This window comes from Erinaceus europaeus, chromosome 7, assembly GCF_950295315.1.
Source record: "Erinaceus europaeus chromosome 7, mEriEur2.1, whole genome shotgun sequence".
Classification (NCBI taxonomy): Eukaryota; Metazoa; Chordata; class Mammalia; order Eulipotyphla; family Erinaceidae; genus Erinaceus; species Erinaceus europaeus.
This window is the reverse complement of record NC_080168.1, coordinates 126,237,025-126,260,990: the sequence shown is the minus strand read 5'-3', so window position 1 is coordinate 126,260,990 and position 23,966 is coordinate 126,237,025. Positions and strand designations below refer to the sequence as shown.

The following is a 23,966-nucleotide window of genomic DNA, read 5'->3' as shown; positions in this document are numbered from 1 at the left end:
CCAATCTGGTCCCCTACGCCTACACTGAACTTCTCTGTTCCAGACTCTTGGAAACAGAGCTGCCAGTCAGCTGAGGTAAAGAACAAACCCCTCATCACAGACCCCTGCAAGCGTCAACCCGGCTTTGACCTAGCACGTTATGATCGGGTCCTCCTCAATCGCTATTGAACAGGCCATGGCCGGTGCGCCGCTATGTTCCATCGCTGGGGAGCCAGAGACGACCTGAACTGCCCCTGCGGCTCCAGACAGACTATGACCCACATAGTCAACGACTGCCACCTCTCCAGATTCAAAGGAGGTCTCGAAACTTTACATCAGGCTCAACCTGATGCTGTTGACTGGCTACGGAAGAAGGGCAAATGCTAGAAGAAGAAGAATGAAAGGGCTACAACCAACTGGGCTATTTCTGACATTATTATTATTTACCACAACACTGCTCAGCTCTGGCTAATGGTGGTGTGTGGGGGGATTGAACCTGAGACTTCTGAAGCCTCAGGTATGAGAGTCTCTAACCATTGTACTATCTACCCCCATCGCCATTCTGCATCTGTGAATTTCTGTTTTTTTTTTTTTTAAATATGTATTTCTTCCCTTTTATTGCCCTTGTTTTCTGCATCTCTGTGTGCAGAACACACTTCTCAAGATTGAGGATTAAGGGAGAATAGAGAGCTACATCACAGACAGTTGACAGATAGGTAGATAGACGATAGAAACAGAGAGCAATTGAGAGGGGCGAGGGAAACAGACTGGGGGGCGGGGGCAGGCGGTGGTGCACCTGGTTAAGCACACACATTACCGTGTGCAAGGACCCGGGTTCAAGCCCCTGCTCCCCACCTGCATGTGGAGGGGGGAAGCTACATGAGCGGTGGAGCAGGGCTGCAGGCGTCTATCTTCCCCTCCCCTCTCAATGTCTCCCTGTCTCTGTTCAATAATAAATTAAAAAAAAAATTGTGGTCTGGGAGGTGGCGCAGTGGATAAAGCGCTGGACTCTCAAGCATGAGGTCCTGAGTTCAATCCCTGGCAGCACATGTACCAGAGTGATGTCTGGTTCTTTCTCTCTCCTTTCTTTTTTCTTTCTTTTAAAATATTTATTTATTTGTGTATTTCCTTTAGTTGCCCTTGTTGTTTTATTGCTGTAGTCATTCTTGATGTCGTCGTTGTTGGATAGGACAGAGAGAAATGGAGAGAGGAGGGGAAGACAGAGAGGAGGAGAGAAAGACAGACACCTGCAGACCTGCTTCACCGCCTGTGAAGCGACTCCCCTTGCAGGTGGGGAGCCGGGGGCTCGAACCGGGATCCTTAAGCCGGTCCCTGCGCTTTGCATCTCTTCCTATCTTTCTCGTGAATAAATAAATATATTTTTTTAAAAAGTTAAAAAATAAGAAAACATCAACAAGAAAATAAGGCAGCAAACTGTTTAAAAGCGCGACCTGCTGCAACACTGTTTCACCGCTCGTGACGCTGCTCTTCCCGCAGGTGGGCAGCGGAGGGTGTGTGGGAGGGGAGGACTCGAACCCGGGTCCTTCTGCACTGCGAGGCGGGCGCTCCAGCGGGCGCCCCGCGGGGCCGACTTCCGGCTCCCCCGCCCCCACCCAGGCGCTTGTCCAACAGCCGCAGCGTTTGGCGGCGGCGCCCGCCGGGCCCGCGCACAGTGCGGCTGCGCTGAACCAACGCGCCTAGGAATGAATGAGCGACGGAACGAATGAACCGGGCTGCGTCGGCGGCCGGAGGGGCCTCTGTTACGTCGCTCAGCCGCGCGGACGCGTCTTAAGGCCGTGACACCCGGGGCCGCGCAGGGAGCTCAGTCCCGGCCTGGGAGCCCTCCCTGTTGTGTGTGTGTGTGTGTGTGTGTGTGTGTGTGGGGGGGTGAGATCCGCGCGAGCCGGCACTGCCCCGCCCCCTCGCTCCGCGTCATTTCCGGCCCCCCCCCGTAACTCAACCGCGGGGGAGAGAGAAGGGAGGGGGCGGTGCCGAGACGGAGGGAGAAGCCCGGCGCGAGCCGGAACTACATTTCCCAAGGGGCCTGGCGGCGGCGGCGGCGGCGGACGACAGACGACGGACGACGGTGCGAAGCGACGTCCCCCGGAAGTGGAGCCCCGGGACTTCCACTCGTGCGTGAGGGCGAGCGGAGCCGGAGACGAGAAAGAGAGAGAGGGAGAGAGAGGGAGAGAGAGAGAGGGAGAGAGAGAGCGCGCGCGAGCGAGCGAGCGAGCAGAGAGGCCGAAGTCGGATCTGACAAGATGGCCGGGCTGCCCCGCAGGATCATCAAGGTAACCGCTCCCCTCGGGGGCTCCCCCCCCACCTTCTTTTCCGCTCTCTCCGCTGCGGGGGACCCGGCGGGAGGCGCCGCGGCTCCTTTATTATTTTTTTTTTATTTTTTTATTTTTTTTTTTTTTTTTGCTTCCCGGCCGCCTGGCGGGGCGGCGCGGAGAGGGTCCGGCGGCGGCGCGGAGAGAGAGGGAAGTCGGGCGCGGCGGAAGGGGGCTCCGCGGGGACTTCCGGTGTGTGTGTGTGTGTGTGTGTGTGTCGGGGGGGCGGCTGCGCGGGCTGGGCTCCCCGCACGCGGCCGGGCCGGCTCTGCACCCCCGTTGGCGGAGGGCGGGGCGCGGGGCGCGGGCGGCCTCTCCGAGCACCGCGGGGCGGCGGCCCCGACTCCCGGCGGCCATGGAGGGGGGGGGGACCCCGCGCCCGGCGGTCGCTCCGCGGAAGGCGGGGAATGAATGAAGCGCGAGGGGGAGGCCGGCGCCGCCCCAGCCCCGCACCCTGCGTCCGTCCTTCCTTCCTTCCTTCCTTCCTTCCCCCGGGGGACCCCCTCCGGCCGCCCACCGCAGGGCTCCGCCAGCCTCTCTGATGACCCGCCTAAAAACAACCAACCAACCAACCTCCCCGCCCCACCCCCATACTCCCTCGCGCCCCCCCCCCCCCCAAAATGATAATAATGCATAATAATAATAATGATAATAAACCACAGGTTTCCGCTCGTTATCTTGTTCGGCAAGTGATTTCGCCCACACTCGGCACACACTCTCTCGTCTCTCGGAGCTGCCGTTGTGCTGGGGGAGCAGGAGAGTTTTTCTTCCTCCAGCCTCCGGGGCCGGCGCGGGTTTTATTTGTAGTTGTGTTTTGTTTTTATTATTTTTTTTTTTTATTTTTGTTTTTTTGGGAGGGGGAGGGGGAGGGGGAGGCGTGGGGTGGGCGACCTCGGGTGTCTTTTCGGTTTTGTGCAGCTTGGAGAGGGTTCCACCGGGCAGCCCAAAGTCTTGAATGAAGGGCATGCATGCACGAGTGCCCGTGCAGCATCTCGGTGCTTTTTTAACTAAAAATTCATTCATTCATTCTTTTTTTTTTTTTTTTTTAAGTTTTTTTTTTTTTTTTTTTTGGAAAAATCATCTTTGTTTAGATAGACACAGCCAGATATCGAGAGGGGAAGGGGCTTGATAGAGAGGGAGAGAGACAGGGACAGGCACCTGCAGCCCTGCTTCACCACTCGCAAAGTTCTCCCCCTGCAGTTGGGGACCAGGGGGCTCGAACCTGGGTCCTTGCGCACTGTGACATGTATGCTCAACCAAGTGCTCCCGGCCCCGGTCATTTATTATTATTATTTTTAAAGATACATTAAAACTTTTTTTTTTTTTTTTTTTAAATTGTCTTTATGTATTGGATAGAGACAGCCAGAAACCCAAGAGGGAAAGAGGGAGAGAGAGACTCCCAGCAGCCCTGCTTCACTACGTGCAAAGCTTTGCCTCTTGCAGGTGGGGGACCTGGGCCTCGAGCGCCGGTCCTTGTGCCGTGTTAACGTGTGTGTTCAGCCTGCTGCGCCACCACTCGGCCCCATGTTTATTGTATTTCTATTTAATTTTATTGTTTCTTTTAAGTATTTCCCTTTTTTTGTTGCCCTTGTTGTTTATCGTTGTTATTGTTGCCATTGCTGTTGTTGGATAGGACAGAGAGAAATGGAGAGAGGAGGGGCAGACAGAGAGGGGGAGAGAAAGACAGACACCTGCAGACCTGCTTCACCGCCTGTGAAGCGACTGGGGGAGGGGGTCGAACCCGGATCCTTAACATTGGTCCTCGAGTTTAGCGCCACCTGCGCTCAACCCTCTGTGCTACAGCCCGACCCCCATTGCTGCTGTTTTTAAGTGTTTTATTTATTAGTAGATAGACAGCAATTGAGAGGGAAGGAGAGAGACAGAGAGACACCTGCAGCCCTGCTTCACCACTCGTGAAGTTTTCCCCCTGCAGGTGGGGACCAGGGGCTTGAACCCGGGTCCTTGTGCCCTGTAATGCGTGCACTTAACCAGGTGCACCACTGCCTGATCCCTTATTTATTTTTTATTTTAAAGATTACATATATACATATATGTGTTTTACAGAGAGAAATTGAGAGTGGACGGGAAGACGGGGAGAGAAAGAAACACCTGCATATCAGTTTCACTGCCTGTGAAGCGACCCTCCTACGGGTGGGGAGCCCGGGCTTGAGCCGGGACCCTTACTGTGGTCCTTGCACTTTGCACATGTGCCCTTAACCCGCTGCCCAGTTGTCGTCCCGCCCCTTAAAAAAACTTTTTTTTTTAGCAAGTCTCGATGTCTGGGGATGATGGAAAGGAGGGTGCCTTTCTAGTTCCACAAAACAAAAAAATTGAAAATGAAGGTGTGTTGGGTTTTTTTTTTTTTTTTTTTTAAACCATCATTTTACTTTATTTTTTTATTCCTTTTGGTTGCCCCTGTTGTTTTATTGTCGTTGTTGGATAGGACAGAGAAATGGAGAGAGGAGGGGAAGACAGAGCAGGAGAGAAAGACAGACACCTGCAGACCTGCTTCACCGCCTGTGAAGTGAAGCGACTCCCCTGCAGGGGGGGAGCCGGGGGCTGGAACCGGGATCCTCCCTCCTGTCCTTGCGCTTTGCGCCACTTGCATTTAACCCTCTGCACTACCGCCGGACTCCTGTGTTGCTTTTCATGGATGAAATGAATTACATCTCTACGCTCATTGTGCAGGTTAACGTGACCGCATTCCAGTGAACATGTACTTAATGTTCTTCTAAACTTCTTTTGGGGGGATGGCGGTGGGGGCTTCCATGCTGAATGCAAGACCAGTTGAAGTGTCTTGTGCAACTGCAATTAGAGCTGAGGTGGGGTGATGTCTTTGATCTGAAAGTGCTTGGTTTAGAGGAATAAGTCATTTTATCACGTTGACAATCTTTAAAAATACTATCTAAAGACTTTTAGGGGGCCGGGCAGTGACGCACCCGGTTAAGTGCTCAGTACTAAGTGCAAGGACTCATGCAAGGACCTGGGTTCCAACCCGAATCGCCACCTGGGGGGGGGGTGCTTCACGGTGGTGAAGCAGGTCTGCAGGTGTCTCTCTCTCTCTGTCTCTCTCCCCCTCCTCTCTGTTTCTGTCGGTCTTATCCAATAAAATGGCCTCCAGGAGCAGCGGGTTCATAGTGCAGGCAAGGAGCCCCAGCAATGACCCTGGAGTCAGTTTTTTTTTCCATTTTATATCATAGGATAGAGAAATAGAGGGAGTGAGAAAGACGCCTGCATCCCTGCTTCACCACCCATGCAGCTTCCCCCCCCCCCGCAGGCAGGGATAGGAGTTTGAACCTGGGTCCTTGCACTGTAATGTGTGTGCTCAGGCCGTGCTCCCACCACTTGGCCGCCCCTAAGTTATTAAAGTTGTCCTTGTGTGCGGGAATCTTAAAAGTGTGCACGTTGGTGCCGGGTGTCTTAGCCAGGGCAGTTTAATTGCTCTCTGCGTTAGTGATCTTAGTTAGGCTGTAGTCACATGACCCAGATGGACCTGTATATTGAGGCCCCTGCTGAAAACGGAGGTGAGGAGTGAGCAGTACATTCAACACTCCAGTCCTGGCTATTTACTATTATTCAGGTGACCAGCATAATGCAAATTGTCATTCAAAACCATCCTCCAAAGTACATAACTAACAAGTAACTAACAATCTGATACACCGACACACACACACACACACACACACACACACACACACACACCCGCCCCCCGTTTTTGCTCAGTTGTGTAGATAGATACTGTGCAGGAGTAGTGAAGGCCTGGCGGAGTAGAGACGAGGTCCACTTTAATTCGTTTACTCTGCATGTTTACATTTTGCTAGCGTCTCTCTAGTGGGAGATGCCTTGATTTGGTTTTACAAAAATGCCACATAGAGCTTAAAACTAGTGTTTTTTCCAGTTCCTAGGAAGCATTCTAAGTGGCCACAAACTAGCTCACCGGTCAGGGCATGGGCTTTGTCCCATGTGCACGCCACACAGGCTGGAGCCCTGCACAACACACACGTGCAGTGGAGTTGGAGTGAATTATGGTGCTGCCGTGTCTGTCTCTTTAGCTGAGTAAGGAATAAAGGAACAGTAAGATGCTTTTTCTAGTGCCATTGCTCCTCTGATCTCTTCCATAATCAGTGAAAGTACTTAATTCTTAGAATGCTCTAAAGTGGGAGTCTGGCGGTTGCACAGCGGATTAAGTGTAGGTGGTGCAAAGCGCAAGGACCGGTGTAAGGATCCTGGTTTGGACCCCCCCCCCCGCCCCCGGCTCCCCACCTGCAGGGGGGTCACTTCACAGGCGGTGAAGCAGGTCTGCAGGTGTCTGTCTTTCTCTCCCCTCTCTGTCTTCCCCTCCTCTCTCCATTTCTCTCTGTCCTGTCCAACAACATCACAACAGTGATAACTATAACAATAAAACAAGGGCAACAAAAGGGAATAAATAAATAAATAAATAAATAAAAATATTAATAAAAAAAGGATCCTGCTTCAATCCCCCGGCTCCCCACCTACAGGGGGTCGCTTCACAGGCTATGAAGCAGGTCTGCAGGTGTCTGTCTTTCTCTCCCCCTTTCTGTCTTCTCCATCTCTCTCCATTTCTCTCTGTCCTATCCAACAATGATGACATCAGTAACAACAACAATAACTACAACAGCAAGGGCAACAAAAGGGAATATATAAATAAATAAATATTTAAAAAATGCTAAAGTTTGGGGGTCGGGCGGTGGTGCAGTGGGTTAAGCGCAGGTGGCGCAAAGCGCAAGGACCGGCATAAGGATCCCGGTTCGAGCCCCCGGCTCTCCACCTGCAGGGGAGTCACTTCACAGGCGGTGAAGCAGGTCTGCAGGTGTCTATCTTTCTCTCCCCCTCTCTGTCTTCCCCTCCTCTCTCCATTTCTCTCTGTCCTATCCAACAACGAACAACATCAACAATGGCAATAGTAATAACCAGAACTTGGATCTTGATTCAGTGTAAAGAGACAGTGTAAACTTCTCTGCTTTTTGTTACTCTGAAATGTCATAATATATGTTGAAAAATATGTAATGACTGTGTGCAAACAAGATGATTTTTTAAAAAGTTTTTTAAATTTATTTTTCCTTTTTTCCCCTTATTTTTTTTTTTGTTGTTGTAGTTGTTATTGATGGCATTGTTAGGACAGAGAGAAATGGAGAGAGGAGGGGACGACAGAGGGGGAGAGAAAGACAGACACCCGCAGACCTGCTTCACCGCTTGTGAAGTGACTCCACTGTAGGTGGGGAGCCCGGGGGCTTGAACCAGGATCCTCACGCTGGTCCTTGTGCTTTGCACCACGCGCGCTTAACCCGCTCCATCATTCAGATTCTTACATCCAGTACAGTAGCAGCTTCAGTAGGTTCTACTTTACAGTATGTGCTGACTCCCACATGCAGTTTTCTCTTTGAAACCTTTTCAGTTCATCATTTGTTGTCTTATGTTCTGTATTCTCCTGAGCAGCAGGTCATGGTACTAGAAAAAGAAACAGAGCTTGGCTCTGTCCTATCTGTACAAAACTCTGCACCATCTCATAAGTAAAACAGCACCTTTGCGTTCACCCCTGCGCCCCCAGCTCTGAGGCCTACACCCATCTGGACTGCTTTTTTTTTTTATTTTATTTTTTTTTAAATGGTAGTGCTGAGAACTGAACCTGGGGCTTTGGGAACCTGAGACATGGAAGGCTTTTGCATAACCACTATGACATCTTCCCCTGCACTTAACTGCTTTTCGTGGCTCGACAGTGGCCACTCTTATCTGAAAGATGGGAGGTGAACTTGCTCATAAACATAAAGACTTTCCTCCAGTTGGTCGAGCTGCTTGCTTTACCGTCTGGCTCATTTCTTGGCCTGCACGGCACATCTTCAGAGAGGAGAAATACCTTCACTGTCCAAAGCCAATTCCCGTTTCCTGGGCCCTGTGCTTACTCTCTTTCTCCCCATGCGCCGCCTCTTCTGTACAGTGCTGTCACCACTCATTGCTACATTATTTACTGTTTCCCTCTCCTCGCACTAAAGCACGTGAAGGCAAAGACTTTTGGATGATTTGAACTTTGCTTTCATGATTAAAATAGAAAAGAAGCTCTGAAATAGCAAACTGGGATCTTCAATTTCTGAAAGAAAGCTTTAGAATTGTTATTTTATGGGGGTCGGGCGGTAGCGCAGCGGGTTAAGTGCCAGTGGCGCAAAGCGCAAGGACTGGTGTAAGGATCCCGGTTCGAGCCCCTGGCTCCCCACCTGCAGGGGAGTCGCTTCACAGGCGGTGAAGCAGGTCTGCAGGTGTCTGTCTTTCTCTCCCCCTCTCTGTCTTCCCCTCCTCTCTCCATTTCTCTCTGTCCTATCCAACAACGACATCAACAACAATAACAACAACAGTAAAACAAGGGCAACAAAAGGGAATAAATATAAAAAAAAAAGAATTGACCTCAACTGGAACTGGCGTATTGCACCAAAGTAAAAGTCTCTGGGGTGGATGGTGGAGTTGGGGGGAGAGTACAGGTCCTAAAAGGATGACAGAGGACATAGTGGAGGATGTATTATTATATGGAAAACTGGGAAATGTATGCATGTACAAACTATTGTATTTACTGTTGAATGTAAAACATTAATTCCTCATAAAGAAATTGAAAAAAAAAGAATGCTCTCTTCACAGAATGCAAACCTACTGGATGAATCACTGAAGTCATAGAAACGTATTATTGTCATACAGTGCATCACATCTTAGTAACTAAGTATAAAACTGACTATTCTTTGAGAGACTGGAAAAAAAAAGAATTGTTATTTTATTATTTTTTTAGATTTTCTTTTCAGCGTTGGGCAAGTTTTTAAAAAAAATTTTAAAGATTTTATTTATTTACTAATGAGAAAGATAGGAAGAGAGAGAGAGAGAGAAAGAACCAGACATCACTCTGGTACATGTCCTGCTAGGGATTGAACTTAGGACCTCCTGCTTGAAAGTTCAATGCTTTATCCACTGCGCCACCTCCTGGACCACTGGGCAAGTTCTTAGCTTAATGCAGATGTGGTACTGCTGCTGAATGACACGACCACCCCAGGCTGATTTTTCCTTTTTTTATTTTTGGAGAGAGGAAAGCTCCCATCTTGGCATGCCTCCCACAACTGCCCCCGTCTCCATTCCCGTGTGGTACCAGGGGTCGGACTCAGGCTGTCACCTATGGTAACGTAGGTGCTTTACTTGATGAACTATCTCCCAGACCCTAGGTGAGTTAGTCCAGGTTATAACTTGGAATACAATTACTGTTTCGCGATCATGGTATCCCCCTGCCAGTTAAGTATGTAATTACTGTTTCTTTTTAAAGGACTTGTTTGTGGGACCTTGTGGTTAGACCCTAATTTAGACTAATTGCTTATTGATCATTTTTCTTGTTTTATTATCAGCATTTTTTGCATTTGTTAGATATATTGTATAGTGGCAACTTTATGTTAAGCTAGAATCTTTTTTCTTCTCCTGAGACCGAGTTCTTTTTAGTTTCTTTCTTTCTTTCTTTCTTTCTTTCTTTTTTTTTTTTAAAGATTTTATTTATTCATGAAGACAGAAGGGGAGAGAGAGAGAACCAGACATCATTCTGGTACATGTGCTGCTGGGGATTGAACTCAGGACCTCATGCTTGAGAATCCAACACTTTATCCGCTGTGCCACCTCCCAGACCACTCTTTATTTTCCAAAAGCAGATTTGTCACATAGTTTGAAATCATTGGTCCTCAATAATCTACCTGTCATAAAGATGAACCAGAATTATTTTGGAGGCAAATATGAGATGTGTACTTGTGGTATTAGTTAAAAACAAATTTGCTTCAGCTTTGCTGTTACACTGACAGTCACATTGTTATGTCTTCTAAAAAATTAATAGTGAAGATGGCGCAGTAGATAAAAGCATTGCTACCTTTTGGGTCAAAAGATTTAAATTCTGGGACTCGGGCAGTAGCGCAGCGGGTTATGCACAGGTGGCATAAAGCACAAGGACCGGCATGAGGATCCCAGTTCAAATCCCCAGCTCCCTACCTGCAGGGGAGTCGCTTCACAACCTGTGAAGCAGGTCTGCAGGTGTCTGTCTTTCTCTCCCCATCTCTGTCTTCCCCTCCTCTCCATTTCTCTCTGTCCTATCCTACAACAACGACGGCAATGACAACAAAGATAAACAGCAAGGGCAACAAAAGGGAATAAATAAATAGATAAAAAATATATATATATAGATTTAAATTCTTACAAACTTGTTAAGATCCAGTTTGCATTAAGACTTGAATGCTGTCTTTCAACAATTTTGATAATTAAAAATAGAGGCCACTCATTTGGTATGTATTCTAGTAGTTGAGTTTGTTTGTTTCTGAAGATCTTTCTAAGTTTCCACGAGGGCAGGGGAGGGTAGGGAGAGCAGAAACACCACTCTGGGACATCTGGTGCCAAGGATTGCACCCAAAGCTTCAGTCATGCGAGCCCTGGGCTCTGCCAGTTGAACCATCTCCCCAACATCGTCTTTTTTTTTTTTTTTTTTTTAAGAATTGTTAACAAGCATGGCCGTCCTGGGTGATCACTTTCCCCAGGCTAGGTCTAGGTAGCGCACGAGAGCCCAGGCTCTGCCCACCATGTGTAGTCCCTTCCCACAGTGCTGGAGATGAAGCCAGGCCTTGGGTCTGCTCCTGGGTCTTACAGACTGACACTGACGGAGGAAAGAAACCGTGTGAGAGCAACCTACCAGAGAACCCTCCCTGGGAACAGATGGATTACAGCATCTTCACAACATATCCTCCTTTCTGTACAGCTAGATCACCCTCTTCCTCACCTTGTTCTGTAACTCGCTGGGGATCCATGCTGGGGAGAGAAAGACATCTTCACCCAGCTTTGTGCCCTTTGACTGCATCGGAATCCTGTATCTGGCAGGATGTGAAGTGGACGTACAATTTATCATATTCGAGTCTGCTCAGCTCCTTTTTGGAACTCCTGAAGTTGTGTCAAGGAGATAATAACTCGCTGGTGTAGAGCAACACCTTGCCTTGCTAGACGTACTGGTAGTTCCACCACACGGGAGGCATCAGCGGAGACTCCCCTAGATATCCGTAGCTGGGCTGTGGAGCAGTGATATCTCTCATGTATTTACTAAGTAGAAAGATGAGGGGCCAGGAGGTGGCGCACCTGATCAAGTGTGCAGGGACCCAGGTTCAAGCTCCTAGTCCCCACCTGCAGGGAGAAAGCTGCATGAGTGGTGAAGCAAGGCTGTAGGTGTCTCTGTCTCCCTCCCTATGTCTATCCCTCCTCCCCTCAATTTCTCTCTGCCTTTATTCAATAATAAATAAATAAGTAGATTTAACAAAAGAAAAGGAAAACTAAATAGAAAGATAACCCTGAGACCCTAGGTGTAGTTTCTTACTGTGTCCATTTCAGGGGCCCAGGGTGGTGGCTCACCTCTGAGTGCTCGTGTTATCATGTACAGGAACCTAGTTCAAGCCCCCATTCTGCCTACCTTCAGGAGGGAAGCTTTGTGAAAGGTGAAGCAGTGCTGCTGGTGCCTTAACTTCTACCTCCCTACATCCTCCCCCTCTCAATTTTTTCCTATCAAATTAAGTGTGTGTGTGTGTAATTATATATATATATATATATATATATATATATAAAATACACATTAACGTAATAAAACATTTTTTAAAACTTATTTGTGAGATGGTGGTGTGAGAGAAATTACCAGAGCATCACTCTGGCACATACAGGGCTGGGAATCAAATTTGCTTATCCACTGTGCAATACTTTCTAGACCTTGCTGTGTGTTTTGTTAAACTTTATTTTTTCCCCTTTTGTTGCCCTTGCTTATTGTCTTTGTTGTTATTATTGTTTGTTGTTGTTGATGTCGTTAGTTGTTGGATAGGACAGAGAGAAATGGAGAGAGGAGGGGAAGACAGAGTCTGCAGGTGTCTGTCTTTCCACCTTTCTGTCTTCCCCTCCTCTCTCCATTTCTCTCTGTCCTACCCAACAATAATAACTACAGGGGCAACAAAATGGGAAAAAATGGCCTCCAGGAGCAGTACATTAGTAGTGCAGTCACTGAGCCCCAGCGATAACCCTGGAGGCAAAAAAAAAAAAAAAAAAAAAGACACCTAAAGCATTGGACCCTCAAGTGTGAGATTTCAAGTTGCATCCCCATCATTGCACGTGTGAGAGTAATGTTCTGGCTTTTCTCTCTTCTTCTCTTTCTCATAAATAAATAAGTGAATCTTAGTAAGATCAGGAGTATTTGTTATCTGCTACTTGAAATAGGGAGCTCTTCATAAGTTTGTATGCCATTCTTGTGTAGGAACTGCTGATCTTCTCACTTTTCTGCCTTCAGGGTTATCACTGGGCTTGGTGCCAGCACTATGAATCCACTGCTCCTGTGGCCATTTCCCATTTTACTGGATAGGAGAGAGAGAAATTGGGGGGGGAAGAGAGAAAGACAGACACCCACAGACCTGCTTCACTGCTTGTGAGGTGACCCCCCCCTACAGTTGGGGAGTTGGGGGTTCAAACCTGGATCCTTGCACTGGTCCTGGCGCTTCCTATGTTCTTAACCCAGTGCACCATTCATTGCCCAGCCCCCTGTGCTGAACTTTCTATTGTTCCAATTTTAGCATATGCACCGCTGAAGCAAAAACTCTCAGCAACTTAAAAAAAATACATAGTCGCCCATTCATTCATTCAGGAGGGGTGGAAGGAGGACAGAGAAGTAGAGCATCACTCTGGCACATGCAGCGTCAGAAATCAAACTTGGGACATCACACTTGCAAGGCCAGGGCTTTCTAACTGCACCACTCCCCAGGCCGTCTCACAGCGACTTTTAAAGTGCTTCTACGTGATGGTTTTTGTTTTGTTTTGCTTAATATTTAGTAGTCACGTTAAATTTATAGATGAGAGGAGTGGAGGATCACCACAGCCTAAGAGAACGAGAACTGTGGTATTGATGTCTGGCTCTGGTTAAAAAGGGGGGGGGGGGGCTGTGTGGTGGCGCACCTGGTTGAGCGCACATGTTACAGTTCACAAGGACCCAGGTTCCAGCCCCCAGTCCCCACCTGCAGGGGGAATGCTTTCCAACAGCTGAAACAGTGTTGCAGGTGTCTCTCTCTCTCCCCCTCTATCACCCCCTTCCCTCTCAATTTCTGGCTGTCTCTATCCAGTAAGTAAAAAATAAGGATAATTTTTAAAAAAAGGAAGTACACACAGCATAGTATATTCCAAAAATCTGGAGCCCATCTGTAACTACTACAGTTTAATGCTGAGTTCAGAAAGCTGGCAGCAAGAGCCCTTAGGCAAGTCACGGCATTGAATTTTGAATTACTAAATTCAGATTGAGTCTGTGAATCATATCCACTAGATTAGGGTGTGACAACTTAAAAATTTTTTTTTTTTTCCTCCAAGGTTATTGCTGGTGCTCGGTGCCGGCACTATGAATACATTGCTCCTGTGGCCAGTTTTTCAGTTTTGGTGGTGGTGGGGTAGGCAGGACAGAGAGAGAGGGGGGACTCAGAGAAACACCTGCAGACCTGCTTCACCACCAGTGAAGTGACCCCCTGCAGGTGGGGTGCCGGGGCTCGAGCCAGGATCCTTGCGCGGGTCACCCGTTGCACTCAGTACTGTGTGAGCTTAAGTTGGTGGCCACTGCCTGGCCCCTTGGCAACTGTTGTTGAAGTGAGCTTATCATACAGGTTTTTAGACTTGTTTCATGGGTGCTAGATAGTTTGAGGGAGCATAGGAGTGGAGGTGGGCACCATAGCTGGATTTGGGCATCTGTAGTTCAAGGAACAAACTCAGGAGCTCATGTCTGTGAGTCAGCTACTTCAGCCACTGTGCCACTTCCCAGGCTGCTGGCATACCGACTTTGTTATGTAACAGGCATTTTTTAATCGGGCACATACTATGCATTAAGCACGGCTCTAACCTTGCTGCATACATAAATGTGTCAGTTCTCACAGCAGTCCTCACTTCAGGTGCTAGTTCTGTCCCTGTGTTCATCCACTTGCTGAATGAAACCTGCAGAGATGGGCTGAGCAATCTGACTTGACAGACTGACGTTGTAGGGAGTAGACCGGAGCACTGTCCTGTTCCTCCTAGGTAAAATAACCGGCTACCGGTGTGTTTTTATGCTTTGTTGTTTGGACAGATGGAACAGAAGCAGGATCATGTACAACCTCTAGATGCTCATCTTTCTTTCCATATCAGAAATCTGCTTTGTTGTATTTTAATTGTTTGCACAGTGATTTCCTGTTGAGTAATGTAGTTTGCCCTGATACGGAATGCCTCTGGCATGGAGCAACATACTTCTGCTCTCTTGGATTTCTGGATTGAGAAAATTAGAGTTTGGGTGAGAACTGAAGAGCAATGAACCTTCCTTCTTCCCCTTTCCTCCCTCCTTCCTTCCCTCCCTCCCTCCCTCCCTCCCTCCCTCCCTCCCTCCCATCTTTTCCCCTCTCTTCCTTTCATTTCATGAAAGAGCCTGAAAGGTCAGTATGTTTCCAGTTTACGGGGTGTCAGATTGAAGGCTGAGCCACATGCATGCATATCTTGTCCCCGCTGAGCCAGCCACCTTCTTGGTGCGTTTTTTTCCTCATGTGACTTAGGTGGCACCTGACCCCTCATCCCAGCTCACTCTCAGGCTCGGCTCAGTGGATTCATTCAGGCAAGTGGTAGATGAACCCATCACAACTTTGTGTAGCAAAACCAGGTTATTTCATTTTTTGTGTGTGTGTTCTGATTGCCACCAGGGTTATAGCTAGGCCTCAGTGCCGCATGGCAGCCACTGTCAGTGGCCTTCTTTCTCCTTTCTATTTTATTTCATAGGGTAGATAGACATTGAGATGGGATGGCAAGATAGAGAGGGAGAGAGAAAGATAAGACACTTGCAGACCTGCTTCACCGCTCAGAAAGCTTCCACTCTGCAGATAGGGAGCGGGTTCGGTCCTTTTGCATGGTAACGACGTGCTCAGCCGGGTGCACCACTGCTCAGCCCCCAGCCGTGTGTGTGTGTGTGTGTGTGTGTGTGTGTGTGTGTGTGTGTGTGTATCACCTTATTGGGAAATAATGATTTACAAGGCATTTACGAGATGTTGTCAGCAGCTTCCTTCACAGTGGAGCTCTGCACCCCCACCCCTTTTGTTTCCTCTTGTACCTCCTTACTTACCATGACTAGTCAGAGTCACACCTCACTTTACTGTTTATCAGAAACTGTGTCAGGGCATAATCATTCTGTTCATACAGAAAAAATAACTTTCCTTTTCAGTAAGACCGAAACTAGTTTTCTGTTATCTTCTTATTTATATGCTAAATTGAGTTGTTTCACCAGGGGTGGTTTATTTTGGCTGGAGCTCTGCTTGATGGTGGTGCTGGGAATTGAACCTGGGTGTCTCAGGCTTGACACTCTGTCTGTTGTGTGAACTGCTGTGTTACCTCCCAGCCCTAGGGGAAAGATTGCTTCTCTCTGGGGCTTCCCTGCTGCAGGTAGACGGGGGAGAAGGGAGCTGCTGCATCCAGGCTTCCTCCAGTACAGTAGGGCTGGCCTGGAGCCTGCGTAGCACACTGTCTAAGAAAGAGGATTTTCCAGGGGTGACATTTGAGCTGGGGTTTGAAAGGTAAGTAGAAGTGTGGGGTAGTGGGAGTAGAATGTCCTGGGTTAGACATATCACACTCTTGGGAAGGCATTTGAGCATTGCCAAAGCTGTAAAGTGAGTCAGCACCGCGGACTGTTGACCTGTAGGGCTGGCCTCCCTCCACCTCCACCATTTATCTTATGAGAGACAGAGTTAGAGGCAGAGAATGCTTGAGAATATGAGGCGCTGGGAATTGAACCCAGAGTCTCCTGGCTGCAAGGAGACTCTGCCTCCTGAGAACCGCCCTGGCCACATAAAGAGACTTTTGCAGAAAGCCCCTCCCCGAAGTATAGTTCGTGCATGTCTGCTATATTTTATTAGTACAGATTTGATTATATCTAAAGTATATGTTGTTCTTTTACCATTTCAATATTTTGTCCGTAAGTGAAATGCTCTAGAACATTACTGAATATGGGGGCCTGGCTGCTTGCCCCCCACATGATTCATGCACCATAAGACTCACCCTTCTAGGACCTCTGGGTCGTGGTGTGCCCAATAGAGTGCGCTTGTTGTCCAGCTCCTAGTTACCCTTCTGCAGAAAGGAAGCTTTAGAGCGATACAGCAGTGCTGCGGTGTCTTTCTCTCTCTGCCTTTCCCTCTCAATTTCTCTCTCTTCTGTCAAATTACAAAAAATAAATATGGGCCTACATTGGAAACCTGAATTACTTTTAGAACATTTAAGAAGTAATCTTCCTTTCATCCTTCCTTTTTTATTTATAAAAAGGAAACACTGACAAAACCGTAAGATAAGAGAGGTACAACTCCACACAATTCCCATCACCAGAACTCCGTATCCCGTCCTATCCCTTGGTAGCTTTCCCTGTTCCTTTTTTTAAATATTTATTTTCCCTTTTGTTGCCCTTGTTGTTTTTTATTGTTGTTGTTGTAGTTATTATTGTTGTTATTGATGTAGTTGTTAGATAGGACAGAGAAATGGAGAGAGGAGGGGAAGACAAAGAGGTCTACCTGCAGACCAGCTTCACCGCCTGTGAAGCAAATCCCCTGCAGGTGGGGAGCTGGGGCTAGAACCGGGATCCTTGCGCTTTGCGCCACGTGCGCTTAACCTGCTGCGCTACTGCCCGACTCCCAGCTTTCCTATTTTTTGTCCCTCTGGGAATATGGACCCAGGGTCATTATGGGATGCAGAAGGTGGAAGGTCTGGCTTCTGTAATTGCTTCCCCGCTGAACATGGGTGTTGACAGGTGGATCCATACTCCCAGCCTGCCTTTCTCGAAATTTCCCTAGTGGGGTGGGGTTCTGGGGAATCAAGCTCCAGGACACATTGGTGGGGTTGTCTGTCCAGGGAAGTCTGGTTGGCATAATGATAGCATCTGGAACCTGGTGGCTGAAAAGAGAGTTAACATATAAAGCCAAACAAGTTGTTGACTAATGAATCTAAAGGCTAGAATAGTGCAAATGAAGAATTGGGGGTCTTCCATTTTGTAGATCGCTAGTAGGCATATTTTAGTTATATTCCAAAGGGCCTGTGGCTATACTAGTTTTTTTTTTTTTCCCCCTGAGCCTGAAATCTGATATGCAGGTGGATCCTAGTTATTGTCTGGGGAGATAATATCATGGCTGGAAAAAGGATCAGAAAGCTGAATCAGGGAAGAGAGTAGCTCCCTAATATGGGAAAGGTGTATAAATATTGTTGACTGTAAACCCCATCGATTTGATGTGATCTGGGACCCATATTCAGCTTAGGAGCCTATGTGACCTCTGCATCCCTGTAGGTCTGAGCTCACATTCTGTGGTCATCAGCAGCAAGGTTCCAAGCTGTCCCAATATCAGGACCCATCTTCCTCAGGTGTAGCATAGAGTATGTTGTCCAACTCCCTTCGGAGGATGGAACATTCTCTACCGTTGTGGATCCAAGTTGAGGGCAAGGTCCTATGGGGGCCCACAGAGGGGTCTGTTTTGTTGTTCCTGATAGAGATGCCCGGTAACAATGGAGAGAGGGATTTATTTGAGGTCTAGGCCCATCATGTCTGTTTGGGAATCTCAGGACTCCCCGAATAGGGTCCCAGCTGATGGGGTGGCCTGATAGTGACTAAAGAGTCATCATTAAAGAAAATAATTTAAAAAAGGAATAATCTTTTAGCCTTTAAATCATTATTTTTAAAACTATCAGTGATAGTAAGTCTTTAATGACTTCCAAGGCTGAAGGATATTTCTTAAATGTTCTAAAAGCATTTTTAGATAAAAGTGAATGCCCTTTACAAATTGCAGTTTTAATAAAATGTATTCTAAGGATACATTTAAGCAGTCCTTTACTCCAAGCTGCTACTTAACCAAGGCCATTTGTGATTATTATTCCTGTTAAGGTATGACTAATGTATTAATACACTTTCATGTCTTGTCAGTCTTTTCCACTCCTGAATAACATTTTCAGATCGGGTGGGGGGAGAGAGGGATGAACTGTACTCCGAATCCACTGGTCCTGGAGGCCATCTTTTTTCCGTTGTTGCTGCTGCTGCTGCTACTGCTGATGTTGGATAGGACAGAGAAATTGAGAGAGGAGGGGGAGAACAAGACACCCGCAGACCTGCTTCACTGCTTGTGAAGTAACCCCACCTCGCCCCACCGCAGGTGGGGAGCCCAAGATCCTTGAGCTTCACACTAGGTGTGCTTAATCCAGTGCGCTAACACCCGGCCCCAGGGAGCTTGGAATTCTTGCAAACTAAAGAAAGTTGCACCATGGTCTCTTTGGAGCCAAAAGCCAAAAAGTGGGATCCAGACCTTTTAAGAAAGCCTAGGTGGGCCCGGGCACTGGTGCATCCAGTTAAGCACACAAAATATTAAGCACACAGATCCACACAGGGAACTGAATCCAAGCCCCTGCTTCCCCACCTGCAACGAGGAACCTTCATAAGTGGTGAAGCAGGTCTGCAGGTGCCTCTCTTTCCCTGTCTCCCACCCATCTCAATTTCTCTCCTATCCACGGGGGGAAAAAAAAGGCAGGAGGAGAGGGGAGAAGAAAAGAAGCAAAGTGGTCACCGGGATAAGTCTAGCCTTCTGGGGAGGGAGTGATGATTAAATTGGATTTTCTACTTTTGTTCGGACTTACAGGTTCCTTAGAGGGTCAAGAAGTCAGAAGAGGTAGGCTCTTTCTTGGAGTTTTCTCTAGCATTCATTCTTCAGTCTGCTGAGTTTACCAGGGTGTCCCTGGAGTTTGTAATCCTACTTCCAGAATCTCACAGTAAAGTATGGAAGAGCTAGATGCCTATAGTTCACATATGGGTTGCCTAATGTAGAGGCCTCCCCCCACCTCGTTCCCTATCCCTTCCAAGACCTCTGCTCTGGACCCCCCCCCCCCCCCCCCCCCGTACTCCTGTAGAGGGTGTTTAAGATAGGAAAAATATGATCTCTAGAGAAGAGCAAAAGCCACGTGGAGCTAGCCAAAATGGCCTCAGCGCAGCACCCCTTCCCTGCGTCTAATCACCGGAGTGAAAAGCAGGCAAGAGAGAGGGGAGGAAGAAGAAGGGCTTTATAGGGCAACAACCGGGAGTGACGAGCCTGGACAGGATTGGTTGGGAAGGGCACTTGGAGAATATCGTATTAACGGAGAATATCGTATTAACTCTTGTGGGGACTGGCGCTAGTCTGCGGGGACATCTGCACAGCAGACAGCGATGCACGTTTTCTGGTGTGGGAACACATAGTTTACATATTGATCCCATAAGCTAGGTGATGTCAGAATAGAATCCTCTGGTGCGAGGCACAGGTTTCTTTTCTTCCTTTATTGGGGGCTTAGTGGTTTACAGTCAACAGTAAAATACAGTAGTTTGTACACGTGTAACATTTCTCAGTTTTCCACACAATCAACTCCCTCTAGGTCCTCCTCTGCCATCCTGTTCCAGGACCTGATCCCTCCCCTCAGCCCAGAGTCCTTTACTTTGGTGCAGTGCACCAGAGGCACTGATCTTTAAAGCACAGTGCTTACTTATCAACAGTAGGTAGGAAAAGAGATACTTTGGGCAAAAAAATAGATATTGGTCTTATTAGAATTATATGTAATCACAACAAGGGCAACAAAAGGGAATAAATAAATAAATAAAATAAATATTAAAAAAAAGAAAGAAATAAAAAAGAATTATATGTAATCAGTACTCTACAAGCCAGGCTAGTAATAGCTGATCACTTCATGGTTGCGGAACTCAAATTCCATTCTTACTGGTTTTAAAAGATATTTTCTTTTTTATTTCTTTAAAAAATCTTTTATTATTAGATAGAGACAGAAATAGGGGGACAGGGAGATAGAAAGGAAAGACACCTGCAGTCCTACTTGATCACTTAGGAAACTTTCCTCCTGCAAGTGGGACCAGGGACTTGAACCTGGGCCTTTGTGCACAGTAACGTGTGTGCTTAACCAGGTACAGCACTGCCATGGCCTCCAAATTTCTTTTTTTTAAATTTTTAAAATATTTATTTTAAAATTATATATTTTAATTTTTAGTATTTATTTACTTATTCCTTTTCTGTTGCCCTTGTTTTATTGTTGTAGTTGATGTTATTGGTGTCGTTGTTGAATAGGACAGAGAGAAATGGAGAGAGGAGGGGAAGGCGGGGAGAGAAAGACACTTGCAGACCTGCTTCACCACCTGTGAAGCAACTCCCCAGCAGGTGGGGAGCTGGGGGCGCATACCGGATCCTTCCACCGGTCCTTGCGCTTTGCGCCATCTGTGCTTAACCCGCTGCGCTACCACCGGACTCCCCAAATTTCATTCTTTAATCCAAAGTATCTAGGATCTCGCACTTGTGTAATCTTAGGAGCTCCCAGTCATTCAGACTGTGATGTGAATGTTTCTGTGCTAGAGCTGTGCAGTGGGATAGAATGACTGAGCGAGGCTTGTTTGGGTAGGAGTGGCAGGGTGGAGACCCTCTACTACTTGACTGCTTCCTTATTTTTGTCAGTTAATATGAGGAGTCAAGGAGAAAACAGTTTTCTCTTTTCTGGTGGTTTGAGTTTTGGACAGAATTCTGTTTGTGGAACAATTGAATTGAGAATGCAAATCTGGGTCAACTGAGGCTTGTCTTTATGCCTCACTAAAAATCACAGCTGCTCTGATTCCATCTGTCTTCTTGTCTGGCAGTATAAAACACGGGTTTTCCTTACTAATGGGTTCCTTGGGCATTTAGCTTTTTAATTTTGTTGTGATCACCATGTTTAAAACTGAAGTAACTAATGAGTTGGGAAAAGGGTTGAAAAAGTCATCTCTGTTGGGGTCGGGCAGTAGCGGCACAGCAGGTTAAGCTAAGCGCACATGGTGTGAAGCACAGGACCAAAGCACAAATGCAAGGACCAGCATAATGCCACCCCTGCCCTCACCTGCAGGGGGATCACTTTACTTATATATTTATTTATCCCCTTTTTGATGCCCTTGTATTATTGTTGTAGTTATTGTTGTTATTGATGATGTTGTTGGATAGGACAGAGAGAAATGGAGAGAGGAGGGGGGAGACGGGGAGAGAAAGACAGACACCTGCAGACCTGCTTCACCACTTGTGAAGCGACTCCCCTGCAGGTGGGGAGCTGGGGGCTCAAACCGGGATCCTTGTGCTTTGCGCCACCTGCTCTTAACCTGCTGCGCTACTGTCCAACTCCCAAGTGTCTGTCTTTCTTACCCCCCCATCTCCTCTCCTCTCTCTGTCCTTTCCAACAACATTAATGGCAACAATAGCAATAACAACAAAATGGGGGGAAAAAAGGCTTCCAGGAGCAGTGGATTCTTAGTGCAGTCACCGAGCCCCAGCAGTAACACTAGGCCAAAAAAAAAAAAGAAAAGTCATCTATAGTAGTTGTAGACATATTGTCACGAGGTTGTAGGCTAAAGTACTTGTTTGTTTATGTTAAAATAATTTGCAGACCTGCAGGTGTCTTTTTCTCCATTTCTCTCTGTCCTATCTAATAACAACGACATCAATAACAACTAACAACAATAAAAAGACAACAAGGGCAACAATGGAAAATAAATAAAATTTAAGAAAAAAAATAATTTGCAGAGAATATTGATTTGCCTCTAAAGACAAGCAAATGAAAATATGTTGATCTATTAAGAACTTTTGTATTTGTCAGAGCAAAAAAAGATATATACTAGAATGTTAGCCAGATTTTAGTTATTAGGAGTTCGGCTAATTTTATTTAAGCTGACTTCCTATTTTTCTAATAAACTCGTATGAGAAAAAGACTTAGGGAGAAGCAAAAGCAGGTGCCAGTCCACATTTAGATTGGCTGAAATGCGGAGAATAAAGGTCTCCCTTCATTATGGGAGATTTAATAATTGCATAGTAATCACAGGACTAAAGAGTGTGAAGGGGGACCCGGGGGGTAGGGTAGCTTATCAGGCACACTTCACTCACCGAGCTCAAGATCTGGGTGCCACATAGGAATGCCATGCACAACACCAGGGAAAGCTACGTGAGTGGTGAAGCAGTGCTCTGGTCTTTCTCTCTCTCTATTTCTCTCTCTCCCTCTCCCCCCCTCCTCCCTTTTTTCTCTGAAATTAAAAGGGAGAGTTCCCTGGGAGCAGTAGAATTCTGTGAGTGTGAAACCCTATGCTAAGAGAAAAGGGGATGGCCTACAAGTAGCCATGTAGCAATAAGATCTAAAAAATATTTTTTATTGTATTTTATTGCCACCACCATCACCATTGGGGCTCAGTGCTGGCACTACAAACACAGCACTCTTTCTTGGTGTCTACAGAGTAAATTGAGAGGGTGGGAGAGAGAGAAAGACACTGCAGGGCTGCTTCACTGCTTGTGAAGTCCCCCACACACCCCGGAGGTGGGGCTGAAACCAGGGTCCTTGCCGCCCTGCACCGTTAACATAGTTTTATGGGTGAGGGAACATAGGAAGGAGAGAAAGATTAACCAGACTGACTGTCACTCTAGTACTTGCTCTGCTGGGAATTCAGACTCAGGATTCCTCTGTCTGTCTCCAGTCCCTGGTCCCCACCCGCAGGGGGAAGGCTTTGTGAGTGGTAAAGTAGGGCTGCAGGTGTGTCTCTTGTCTCCCCCCGAGGAAAGCTTCCAATGGATGGGATAGGATATGGAACTCTGGTGGTGGGAATTGTACCCCTCTTATAACTGTTGTCGATCATTATTAAATCAATTTTTAAAAAAAACTTAGATCAGTAAACGTTCTGCCAGTGTTTTCCTCTAAATACTTGATGGTTTCTCATGTAACATCCAAATTCTTTTTTCTTTTTAATTTTTTTAAACTTATTTTTTATTTTATTTATTCCCTTTTGTTGCCCTTGTTGTTTTATTGTTGTTGTTATTGATGTTGTTGTTGTTGGATAGGACAGAGAAATGGTGAGAGGAAGGGTAGACAGAGAGGGGGAGAGAAAGACAGACACCTGCAGACCCGCTTCACCGCCTGTGAAGCTACTCCCCTGCAGGTGGGGAGCCGGGGTCTAGAACTGGGATCCTTAAGCGGGTCCTTGCACTTCGCACCACCTGTGCTTAACCCGCTGTGCTACAGCCCGACTCCCAACATCCAAATTCTTGATCCATTTCGAGTTTACTTTTGTTTGTGGTGAGGTGAAATGGTTCAGCTTCATTCTTCTGCACGTTTCCACCCAATCTCCCCAACACTGTTGAAGTTTGTTTTTTCTCCATTTAATATTTTGAGTCCCTTAATCAGAAATTAGATGTAAGTATAAGGAACTTCATTTTAAAAGGTAGGAGAAGTAAATTGTGTCCTATTGCATAATAAATCAGCCCAGGCAAAATCAGGACCAAGCTCAGCTGCTTGTTTCTCTTCCTTGGTAGGTAGGCATCCCAGGCTACCTAACTGAATGAATGCTCATTAAAGGCGTTTGCCTTGTGTAGAAATTCTTTGTCAAAGAAGTGACCCTACTAACTCCTCTTCCTTTGACTTTATTCAGTCCCCAAAAAGACATGGAATTTTAATACCCCTCTCTCTAGTCTATTAACACTTCTTCACTTTCTTTCATCTCTATTTTAGACTGGGTTTTTGGCAAGAAACACAGAAGCCAAATTTTGCTTCTATTGTATTGAAGTGTGTATTATTGGA

General features: G+C 46.9%; 1 protein-coding gene across 1 annotated transcript in view; it reads left to right on the top strand.

The window, feature by feature from the left end:
- Positions 1-1,994: 1,994 nt before the first annotated feature.
- The window catches only part of UBE2N (ubiquitin conjugating enzyme E2 N), a 33,999-nt gene continuing 12,027 nt past the window's right edge, over positions 1,995-23,966 (top strand). Inside the window, exon 1 of the mRNA XM_007523206.3 lies at positions 1,995-2,270. Within this exon, the coding sequence (XP_007523268.1) occupies positions 2,241-2,270 (30 nt within the window). The 5' untranslated portion in view covers positions 1,995-2,240. The remainder of the gene's footprint in view (positions 2,271-23,966) is intronic.